General features: G+C 36.9%; 1 protein-coding gene across 1 annotated transcript in view; it reads left to right on the top strand.

Annotated features, from left to right (window-relative positions):
• Positions 1-224: 224 nt before the first annotated feature.
• LOC114034146 (1-phosphatidylinositol 4,5-bisphosphate phosphodiesterase epsilon-1-like) overlaps positions 225-12,613 on the top strand; it is a gene marked incomplete at its 5' end in the record, with an annotated part of 125,557 nt that continues 113,168 nt past the window's right edge. The window contains 4 exons of the mRNA XM_027849751.1: positions 225-900; positions 6,330-6,512; positions 11,053-11,170; positions 11,609-11,765. Of these exons, the coding sequence (XP_027705552.1) occupies positions 225-900; positions 6,330-6,512; positions 11,053-11,170; positions 11,609-11,765 (1,134 nt within the window). The remainder of the gene's footprint in view (positions 901-6,329; positions 6,513-11,052; positions 11,171-11,608; positions 11,766-12,613) is intronic.

Raw genomic sequence — 12,613 nt, 5'->3', positions numbered from 1 at the left:
ATTGCCACAAATTATTGAGGATATGGTTAAATCAATTAGATAAATGCCTCTACATTTTATATTTCCAAAAGTCACCATATTTTTCTACTAATTTGGAATCCATAGCTAAATAAGAATAAATGTAATGTTCTTATGTTAGCATTTTGTTGAGTTCATTTCATCTTATAGTTATTAGACTATAAAACTAATCACTGGTAATTTTTGTGATCTCACCTCCAATATAGGTTTATAATTGGAGAGTTGTCTGATTCGGAAAGTGATATTTTTGAGCAGGCAAAAGAATGGGATTTCCATGGAACAGAAGAAGAGCAGAAAGCATTCAACCACGGAACAGAACTCATTCCCTGGTATGTGTTGTCTATTAGAGCTGATGTCCATCAGTTCATACTCCAAGGAGCCACCGTCATCCACTATGATCAGGATATGCATCTGTCAGCACGCTGTTTTCTTCGGCTTCAACCTGATAATAGTACTTTGACCTGGATAAAACCCACAACTGCCTCACTAGCCAATACTAAAGCCAAATCAGGCATTACAGGAAACATAGCTGAGCCTGGCAAACTTCAGTCACTTGGCAATACTGGATTAAATGGTTTGGTGGAAGGTCTCTTGGATTTGTTTTCAGCCAAGGCTGTGTACATGGGACATCCTGGCATCGATATGCACACTGTGTGTGTTCAGAACAAACTCAGTAACATGTCCCTCTTAGAGAATAGTGTGACACTGCTTTATGGGCTTCAGACTACTGATAATAGATTATTGCACTTTGTGGCACCAAAGCACACTGCTAAAATGTTATATGATGGATTATCAGAATTAACAAATGCTGTAAGAAAAATGAGGAAATTTCCCGACCAGCGACAACAGTGGCTAAGGAAGCAATATGTCAGTCTCTATCAGGTAAGGAATTTAGTATTTACCTTACATTAATGATACAAGATATTAATGGTCTCCCACTACAGTATTGTATGTAGAGAAAAATAAATAATGAAAATTTAACCTGATTGCAATTTTAACTTCAAGACTTCGTGATTAGTGAACTGCCGGGATATGTTAGTGACTAAACACTCATTGGAAACATTAGAGCTGAAACATCAAATGCTATTATAATCCCCTAATAGCCTGTGTAACTTTAGAGAAATCACTTAATGTTGTGTAGATATTAAATTATGTATCTCACATTGGAGACTGTATTGTACATACACATATACCTGCATACATATGGATACATATGTGTATCCATATGTATATAGAGGCATGGCTTGTTTTATTGTGCTTCACTTTATTGCACTTCCCAGATTACGTTTTTTACAAACTGAAGGTTTGTGGCAACCTTGCATTGAGCAAGTCTGTTGGCACCATTTTTCTAACAGCATGTGCTCATTTTGTGTCTCTGTGTAACATTTTGGTAATTCTCACAATATTTCAAACTTTTTCATCATTATTATGTTTGTTATGGTGATCTGTGATCGGTGATCTTTGATGTTACTATTATAATTGTTTGGGGTGCCATGAACTGCACCCACATAAGATGGCAAACTTAATTGATAAATGTTGTTGTGTTCTGACTGCTCCACCAACTGGCCATTCCCTAGTCTCTCTCCCTCTCCTCTGGCCTTCCTATTTTCTGAGGCACAGCAATCTTGAAATTAGACCAGTTGATAACCCTACATTGACCTTTTAAGTCTTCAAGTGACACAAAGAGTTGATTATGTGGCAAATTTCATTGTTTTCTTATTATAAGAAGTTGCCACAGCCATCCCACCCTTCAGCAAACACCACCCTGATCAGTCAGCAGCCATCAGCATCGAGGCAAGACCCTCCACCAGCAAAAAGATTCTGATTCTCTGAAGGCTCAGATGATGGTTAGAATTTTTTAGCAATAACTTTTTTTAATTAAAGTATGTACTTTTTTTAGATACAATACTATTGCACACTTAACAAACTACATTGTACTGTAAATATAACTTTTATTTGCACTGAGAAACCAAAAAAATTCATGTGACTAACTTTATTGCGATATTTACTTTATTGCGGTAGTCTGGAATAGAACCCTCTATGTCTCTGAGGAATGCCTGTATTTATATATATCCCCCCAAAAAAATTCTTCCTGGAATCATAAATCTTGAACTGGAAGGGTCCGCGGAAGTCTCTTGACTGACTTCCTTATTTTTAGGTAGAAGAAACTCAGAGGTAAGATTTGAACCCAGGATTCTCAGTACTTATTTGTATATCAGTTTGTCCTGGCCTACTACTTTGCAGACAACTCATTAATCCTAATTAATAGCTAATGTAGCTTATTAGCTAAGAGTAATAAAAGGGTAGGATTGAAGAATGAATAGAAGTTAAATCCTAAATTTTGAAAAAATTCAGGTTATATTCGAATTCAATCTATATGCTTCATTGTATAATGCCTATCTTAGTTTTGTCATCTATAAAATAGGATAATTATATATACTTTCTATTAGCTCCATGAGGACAATTCAGGTCATATTTCTGAAAGTTATATGAGATCCTTGTGGAGGAAAACGGCCCTAACTATAGGTATTATTACTATATTATAGTACTACATGTAGGTTTTACTATATGCATATCTACGTGTGTGTATTTTTATATATGTTATATGTACATATATATAAAATTTACACGTGTATTATGCTTTGCTTATCAAGTGGTTAAACTCGTATTATCTTTAACCTTCCAGAGTATCCATAAGCCCAGAAGTGAGCCAAAAGACCTCTCAGTTCAACAAGAATTGCTCTTAAAAAAATAAAGAATTGCTCTTATAATATTCAGCCATTTAAGTATTTGTTAAGTGCCTAAAATGTGCTGGGTCTTTTTCTAGGTGTTGGAGATAGAAAAATAAGACAGTCTCTCCCCTCAAGAAGCTTATGTTCTCCTGGGGGTGGGGTTTGTTGGGGGAGCCCGTCTGCTTCTGCCATTCTTCATCTTGTAGTTTTCCCCGGAAATCATCAGTTCTGTCCTCCTGTTATATTCAGAGAGTAGGGCAATGAGCAGTAAAAACAAGACAGTGGGATAAAGAGGAATGTGAAACAAGAGGAAACTGACAACAGGAAATAACAGTGGAGAAATACAGTTGTGTTTGTACCTGGAAGCAAACACATTTCTTCACTCTGAAGAGAAACATATTTTATGTGTTAAAAAAAGATTGGAACAGGATAGCAACGACCACTCAGTAAATTTAGAGGAAAACAGTTCTGTAAGGCTCGTTAGTCACTGAGGGAACTACAAAAGGAGAAAATAGCAGAACTCCCAACTAGCAAAGAAATCTCAATAAATTCAGTGAATGGGCAAGCTCAGTCCTGCATATCTGATCAGCTTCCAGAGTCATTACTGTATCAGAGCACGGTACAAAAACTGATGTTTATCCAGAAAAAGTTAGACAATCTCTCATGAACTCTGTTGAGTAAGGCAAGAAAATTCACAGTAATTTTTTAAAATTTTCCATCAAATACAGTTAAACAAGATTTTGACATTTAAAGCATTCACCTTAAATTAGTGGGAAAATTTACTCATCCAAAGCACCACATTCTTCAGTGATATCCAATGAATCACTCCTCACTCTCTTTGAATTTTGTATAACCCTAAATCCTAAGCAGAAGTTCCATATAGCTTTTGTAGCCTTTCTCACTTGTTTCATTCTTTGTGGATTTGGGGTGTTGCGAGCAGTATCTCACCAAACTGAGCAAACCCTGATCATATTTGTATCTAACTTTAAACTAAATATGGTTGTGGTAATTAGATCACAGAAAAATTCCTTCAGCAGAGAGTGAGGATGAAATTTTTAAAAATACCATCATATTTTTGTGTAACATTATTAAACATGTCCCATGTGCCCAGCATTATGCTAGGTGCTGGAAATTCTAAGACGATAGTTAAAAAATGGTCTCCATCCTCAAAAAACTAACTGCCTAACTGGAGGGAGACAACATGGAAATATATAGGTGTATACAAAATAGATACAGTGTGTGATTGAGAGTGGAGGTAGAGGGAACTCATCAGTTAAACTTCATGTAAAATGTAGGGCTTCAGCTAAGCCTGAGAAATAGAGGGAGGTGAGTCCCTCTCATGGATACAGGAGATGAAATGCCACATGGGAGAAACAGTCAAGATGCCCAGTTTAGTTAGTGTGTAGAGCGGAATAATGTACAATAACACTGGAAAGGTAGTTTGGGGGTAGTTAAAAGTCAAATAGAAAATTTTATATTTGATCCTAAAGGTAATTAATAGTAAGCCACTGCAGTTTAGTGAGTAGGGGATTCCTATCGTCAGACATGCGCTTTAGGAAAGACAGTTTGGCAGCTACACGAATGATATATTGAAAGGAAGAAAGATCTGAGGCAAGACCCGTTAGGAAATTATTGCATTAGCCTAGGCCAGAGTTGAGGAGGGCTTGGACTAGAATGGCGGCTATGTGGCTAGAGAGACAGGAACAACTATTAGGGATTTTGGGGAGCAGAAAGTGCAGATTTGGCAACTAAGTGCCTATGTGGGGTAAATGAGAATATGGAGCAGAGGATGACGTCAAGGTTTCAAACTTAAATGACTAGAACAGTAGTGTTGCCCTCAACAAAATGGGGAAATTTCGAAAAGATCTGAAGGGAAAGGTAAGTTATGTTTTGGATTTGTTGAGTTTAAGATATCTATGGGATATCCATTGTGAGAGGTCCAATAGGCAGTTGGTAATGCCAGACTAGAGCTTAGAAGAGAAATTGGGCAAGATACATAGCTGAATAAAGATGGTAATTAAATCTATGGGAAATAATGTCAATAATAGAGCAAAAAGGGAAGAGGCCCAGGACAGGGCCCTGGAGTACACCTAGGGGATATGTTTTGGATGATGATTCAGCAAAGTAGACAGAGAAGTAATGGTCAGATATGTAAGAGAAGAACCCAGAGAGAGCAGGATCCAGAATCACAGAAGAGAGAATGTCTAGGTTGGAGGAGACACCAGCAGTCAGCATTGTCAGATGCTACTGAGAAGTCAGTACCTGTTAATCACTGGAGATGCAAAGACAATACATGAGACAATCTGTGCTTCAAAGGGGCTTAACTTCAACTGAGGAGATGGTGTGTGTGTGTGTGTGTGTGTGTGTGTGTGTGTGTGTGTGCGTGTGTGCATGCATGTGAGCGTGTATATAATTACATACAGAATAAATACTTAAAAATCCATTAGATTGTGAGCTCCTTTAAGGCAGAGACTGTTTTATGTCTCCCCAGTGTTTAACACATTGCCTGACTTGTAGTAGGCATTAATAAATGTTTATTCACTGGCTGAATACAAGTTAGTTAAATGAAAGATAATTACAGAGGAAGGGTGAAAACTAGCAGTTGGTCAAGAAGGATAAAGATTAAGAAAAGACCATTGTTTTGGTAATTAAGAAATAACTGGTGACTTTGGAAAGGTTAACTCCTATTTAAATTATGAGATTGGAAGCCAAACAGTAGAAGTTTTAGGAGAGAGGAAGAGGAGAGGAAGATAAAGCAACTAGCATAGATAGATTTTTTCCAGAAGTTTGGCTGTGAAAGAGAGAAGAGATATAGGATAATAGATTACAAAGACAGGATAGTAGGGTCTTGTAAGGGGATTTTTCAAGATGGAGTTGAGAGAGACTTAAATATGTTTTAATACACTAAGAAAGGAATCCAAAGATAAAGAGAAATTGAAAATTACAGGAAGAGGAGAGAGGGTGGGATAATAGTGGGGAAATCTACTGAAAAAGACAAGAGGGAATGGGATCAATGGCACATATAGCTGGGTTGGCCTGGACTTTCACCAAAGTTTGGAATAAAAGATAAGACAATGAGGGATAATCAGTGGCAAGGGGTTGTAGATGAAGATGAGGGGAAAAGAGGGAGTTCATGGCGAATAGCCTCTGTTTTCTCATTAAAGTATGAGAAAAGGTCTTCAACTATGAGAGTGGGGAAAATTTTCAGAAAAGAAGAGGAGCTGTGGAAAGACTATTGTCAAGAATGAAATAGAGAATGGATTAATGGATTAGGAATAAAAGGATGACCTTACTATGGTGAAGGCCCAAATGAGATTAAATAAACTAAATTTGTAGTACATCCAATGAGCACAGTTGTGACCTTTTCTAACTCTCTTCAGAAATCCATGAGTAGGAGTGGAGGAGGTAGATGGTGGGAGTAATCTAGGGTTGGGGATTGGCAAGAGCAAGCAATGACAGAATGAGAGAACAGGGAACTCAGTAGCAGAAGATGGCGTAGATTTAATGTTCCTTTTTCTGAGGAGCTTCTCAGTTGTGTTACATTCAATCCTCTATTTGTAACCATGTCATTCTTTATAGGAGGATGGAAGATTTGAAGGTCCAACTTTGGCTCATGCTGTTGAACTGTTTGGTGGCAGACGCTGGACAACACGAAATACAAGCCCAGTAACACTGTCTAAAAGTGTGGAGAAACCTATTGTCCAAAGGAACAACACCCTTGGGATAAGTTCAAATAAGAAAAAGAAAAAAATCCTTATGAGGGTAAGAGTTTGACACTTTACCATATTTCATATCAAATCAACACATGCTTAATGAACAACTATAATGTGCACCAAGGCAGGTGCCATGGGAGGTATGAAAGGAGCATAGAACATGGTCTCTGCCTTCTCATTATAAATTATAATTTAGCTGTAGAGAAAAAATTTTAATACAAATTTTTTAAATTGCTAAATTGTTTGATAGAGACTGTAAGGTGCAAGGAGGATTAGAATCACTTCCTGTAGGAGGTGGCATTTGAGTAGAGGGATTCTATGCGGTAAGATGAGGAAGAAGTGAATTTCACTGTGGGGGTCAGCCTTGTCATGTAAAGGGTCAGCAGGGATACTAGTTTGGCTGGAGTACAGAGTATGTGAAAAAGAATAATGTGTGTTAAGCCCATAAAAACAAATGGGAGGTAGATTGTAAATAGTTTTAAAAGGCAAACAGAGGAATTTGTAAAGCTTCTTAAGCAGGAGAGTAACATAACATGATCTGTAATATAAGATTATCAATTTGGTAGCTGGGTGAAGACGAACAAGAGAGAAGGAAAGACAGGAAGATAAATAATGAGGCTTTTGCAGTAATCCTAGTCAGAGTGATCTTCCTAAGGCATGGGTCTGACCATGTTACTCTCCTACTCAGTCATCTCAGTAACTCCCTATTACCTTCAGGGTCAATACAAGTACAAAATCTTTTGGCTTACAAAGCCCTTCACAACTTGGCCCCTCACACAATACAGTGCTCCATCTCTGAATTTTGCCTTTTCACTGGCTGTCTCCCATGCCTGGAATTCTGTCTTTCATTGCCTATCTTAGTTTTCCTTTGTACTCAAATACTTAGTTTTTGAAGCTTTTGAATCTCAATATTTAGTTTTCCTTTAGTATTCAGTTCAAATCCTACTTTCTCCAGGAGACTGTTTCTGCTGGCACCCACCATCACTGCTAATGTCTTCCCTCTAAGGTACCTCCTACTAGATAGATAGATAGATAGATAGATAAAGATATATACATATACACATATGTACATATACATATACATAGTTATTTGCATGTTCTATCTCTCATTAGCACGTAAACTGCTTGAAAGCAGGGGCCATTTTTGCTTTTCTTTGTATCACCAGCACTTAGCACAGTACTTGGCCATATAGTAGGCATTTAGTAGATGCTTGTTCTTGATTAAGAGTGATGAAAGTTTGGATAGGGTAGTAACCATTTGAGTGGAGAGAAAGGGATGGATATAAGATATTTTAGAGGTAGAATCGGCAAGATTTGGCAACTGATCAGTAAATTAAATGAGGATCAAGTTAAATAATATATGCCAAGTTATTTGCAAACTTATAACTCTTATTAGCTATGATGTTAGCTTTTGTTATTAGTATTTATCAGTCAACATTCATATTAAGCACCTATTGGGTAGCAGTATGTATAAAACTTTAAAAAATTAAAACATTGTAGTTTAGCAGGAAGGACACTAGCAACTGGGGAGTGTGGTCAAGTATCAAAATATTTCCTGTGGGAGGTCCCACCTGAGCTGCGCCTTGAAGGAAAGTAGGGGTTTTGAGAAATATGGCCAAAGGAGTGCTTTCTAGAGATGGGGGCTAGCCAGTGTAAAGCCATCAAACTGGAGATGGAGTTTCTGGTACACAAAACAGTAAGAAGGCCAATATGCCTAGAAAAATGTATAATAAAATTGTAAAGGTAGTTGGAGGGCAGTTGTGAAGGCATTCAGCATCAAACTGAGGAATTTATATTTTATGCTAGAAGTAATGTGGAACCTTTGAAATTTATTGAGTGTGGGGAGGGGTGTCATAGTTAGACCCATGCTTTAGCAAAATCATTCTGGCCAACATATAGAAAATAGGTTAGCATGTGGAAAAATTAAAGGCAAGGAGACCAATTAGGAGGTCATTGCAATAGTATAGGTGAGAAGTGATGAGGGCCCAAACTATGGTGGTGCTTGAATAGGTAGAGAGACTGGGACAGGTGCAAGAGATACTGTGGAGCAGTGACTTCCAATTATGAGCTGCACTGACATGGGCTTTATAAACACAAAGGCTTTGAAGCACAAGCCAAATATGTCAATATTTGTATGTAAGAAGCTAATAGTTATGTCATAGGTAATGGAACTGAAACTATACTATGCCCTTAAGGATATACAGATTAATTCAAGATGATCTTTTATTTACCTGTACAAGAGTGTAAACTTTTTTGTGCTTTTATTTTTCAATTGTGAGAATCAGTGGTTGGTACGTTCACAAAATTTGTATATACAAGAAATGGATAAATCACTGCTGTATAAGGGAAACTGCCTTAGGAAAGAATGTTTACTGAATGTTTATTATTTTTTTTACTTGTAGAGTGAGGACAGTTGTAACAAAGAATATATATTGGTCATTCTTACAGCTACTATTTAAAGTCAACAACTTTTCACTGAATTTGATAGATTCTATGTTTGGCCATACCTTAATGCACACAAGTTTGATTTCCAAAGACCTACATACTTCAATAAAAGTTACATGGACATGAAAAAAGAGATACTGTGGAGGTAAAAACTGACAAAATCTGACAACTCATTGGATATCCATGTATCCCATGAGAGAGGGTGAGAGTAAGGAATTGAAGATCATGCTGAGGTTGGGAATGCTAAGGACTAGAAGAATTAAAGTGCTCCATTTAGAAGATAGGTGTGTTTAAGGGGAAGGTTGCAAGTTCTGTTTTGGACATACTGAATTTGAGATGTTTTTGGGACATCCTATTTGAAATGTCCAATAAGGAGTTAGTTACTCAGGACTGGAGCTCAGGAGAGAGACTAGAGTTAGTTATGGAGATCTAAGAGTCATCTACAGAGAGATGATGATTAAACCTATATTAGCTGATGAAAAGCCACTGGAAAGTGTAGCAGGAGAAGAGAAGGTCCATGCCAGAACCTTGGGGTATACCCACAGTTAGTGGGCATGATAAGAATGACACTCCAGAAAAGGAAGGAATCATCAGACGAGTAAGAATACAACGAAAAGAGAATAGTATCCTGAAAAAATCCAAGGGAAAAAAGAATAACCAGGAGGCAAGGGTTGTCAACCATATCAAATGCTATAGAGTTGTCAAGCATGAGGACTGAGAAAAGGCCATCAGGTTAGTCAGATAAAGAGGCCAGAAGCCATATTGTCAAGGCTTAGAAGAGAGTAAGAGGATTGAAAGGGAGGCTTAAAGTCTAGACAGTTTTTCTAGGAATTTGACTGAGAAATGGAGGTGAGATAGACAATAGATTGTAGGAAGGTGTGGTATACTTTGGGTATTTTAAAGATGGGGAAGATTGTATATTTCATTATATGGCAAACAAAGAACCAGAAAATAGGGAGAGAGAAGATTTAGAGATAGAAAAAGAATAACTGTAGAGGTATTTTGCTGGAGGTAGATGGAAAAAGATTTGCAAAAATGCACCCCTTTGCAGAAGTGGGGGAATGTAGATACTGAACTCCTCAAGAAATTTAGGAAGAATGCTGGGAGCTCACAGAATAGCCAGCAGGATTTTGAATGAATTATCTGTCTGGATTGAGTGAACTTTAGAGGAGGAAAAGTTGTTGAGATGATGGGAAGAGACAGTCTGAAAGTGGCAGTGGGGATCAAGCAGCATACTTATTTTTCCTCTAGGCATACCATGTTTCTGAGATTCCTTTTAACCCCAGTGTACATTTGGGGATCAAAAAAAAGATAGAATTGTAGAATCTTAACATCTGACTCAATGTAGTTTCCCTTAGAAACAATCTCATAAATTATAGTTAGATTCTCATGGAGATGACAAAAGTCTATCTAATAATATAACTACAATTTAGTATTTTATAAGATGTTATAGTCTAACCCAAGAAATTAACCTCCATATATAACATTTCTCCTTTTGGAAATTCAATTCAATTTATTAAACATTTATTAAGCACATACCATGTGCAAGGAGGCACTGGTGATACAAACTCTCTTGAGAACACAAACATTACTCTCATTAAACAAACATTAAATTCAAGAAGTTTACAAATGAATAGATAGAAGGAGAAAAATGTGTACAAATAACTGTAATACAAGGGATCACAGGAGCATGGTTTTAGAACTCGAAGAGACCACAGAGATCATCAAGTCCAGTCCTCCTCATTTCAGATGGGAAAACTGAGACCAGGTAGGTTAAGGGACTTGCCCAAGGTCATATAGGTAATAAGATCACAGCAAGAATTGAACCCAAGCCTTCTGACTCCACATTCAGCCCCCATTCATGAGGAGACAGAATAATCCAGAATATCTCAAGGAAAGATTCTGAAACAAAAGTTAAGGATTTTTAATCTCTTCATGAGCAATGGAAATCCACCTTTAAAGCAGAGACCGCGGAAGGCCATGATGAAGATGCTGGTGATGGCCTGAGCTGCAGGTGTTACTAATGCTGGGGAGTCCAGCAAAGAAGAAGTTGCAATAGTTCAGGAAAGAGATAAGTATCTGGGATAGATTAGACATGGTTCCAAGGAAAAGGAACAGAAATGTTCTGTATTCTCTGTTTCCAGGGTGAAAGTGGAGAGGCTACTGATGATGAGATGGCCACACGAAAGGCAAAAGTGTATAAGGAGTGTCGTGGCCGCAGTGGCTCAGATCCTCAAGACCTTAATGAGCAAGAAGAATCAGGTAGAGCTGTGTTTTCATATTCTAAATCTAGGTCATAGCTGGTTTTTAAGTTTTATAATAATTAGAAATTTTGTTTCGTATTAGGATTATGATGCCTTAAGAACAGCTGCTAAAGTACTTTGTCTTACTAAAATAGCCAAGTTTTCTTATCTATATGATGTATTTTAAAAAATAAAAACAAAAAAATCAGGAACAGCAGCATTAGAACTATGTTAACTTACGTTATCTTCCCTTTGTTGAACATAGAAGACATTCTTTTGATGATACAGGACACTTGTCAAAAATCTTGGTTTAGTTTTTAAAGCATATTTAAGTTTAAAGACAGCATTTAAGAGGGATTCAAGTTTCATGTTTGTTATTATGGGGTTACTGAGAGACAAATTATAAGGAAATGTATAACCTGTGACAATGTTTATTTTCCCTCCTATACTTTTACAGATCAGAATGTTTTCATTAGTCCTTCTAATAATCTGCCCTCCAGAAGAGCCCACTCTTTGACTACAGCTGGATCTCCTAACTTAGCTGTTGGAGCACCTTCACCAGTCAGACCACTCTCCTCACCCGTATTGTCACCTTCAAGCAAAAGTCAGCCTAAGTAGGGACAAATTCTTTTGTAAAATAGAATCATTAATGTCATTTAATTGCATTTTTTTATTCTTTAAATTGCTTTTTTCGAGATGACCCTATAGAAATTGACTCACTAATTTAAAACCTAGTTACCCTTGTGCCATTAATTTATTTCATTCTTCTGTATTCTTCTATATTTCCATGGTATCACATTTTAGGGCTAATTTTATAGTAGAGAGAGACTAATGTACAAAGATCTGATAGCAAAGATAAACTAGGTCTCTGATTTTGTAATGCAGGATAAGCCACATGAGTTCTGTCAGTCATTTAATACAATTATTTATAGGCATATTACAGGTATAGTGTATGTAATGCTTTGCTTACACTTGGGGGTGTAATTTGCATTGACTAGGAGATTGAGTGATGAAATGGAAAGAGCATTGTATTTGGAGTTCGAGGACCTTCCCCTTCTTGCCCAGAATCTCCCAAAACCAAAAAGAAGGAGCAAGGCAACTGTAAACAACTTGGAGATTTACCAGCTAAAGCTTTGAAATCTGCTGGTTGGGGAATCCTGGGCCCAAAGTTCTAGTGCTGCCGATAAGGTAATCGGTATTGAGAAAGGGATTCTGGCAGGTGATAGCAAAAATCACATCATCTGATTTTACTTTAAACCTGTGATTCAAAATCTTAAACTCTTGATTCAGTACCATTTCATTTGATTTCACATATGTATGCACATATACATCCATATGTACATCATGACTTTTTAAATTAATCTAACATTGATTTTTAATTTTTTTTAGTAATCAAATGAGCTTATGTGTGTGTGTATATATATATATATATATATATATATATATATATATATATATATAT

The sequence above is a fragment of the Vombatus ursinus genome, unplaced genomic scaffold, assembly GCF_900497805.2.
Source record: "Vombatus ursinus unplaced genomic scaffold, bare-nosed wombat genome assembly UNPS02008267.1, whole genome shotgun sequence".
Classification (NCBI taxonomy): Eukaryota; Metazoa; Chordata; class Mammalia; order Diprotodontia; family Vombatidae; genus Vombatus; species Vombatus ursinus.
The sequence above is the reverse complement of the archived record's forward strand: the minus strand, read 5'-3'. Positions and strand labels throughout refer to the sequence as shown.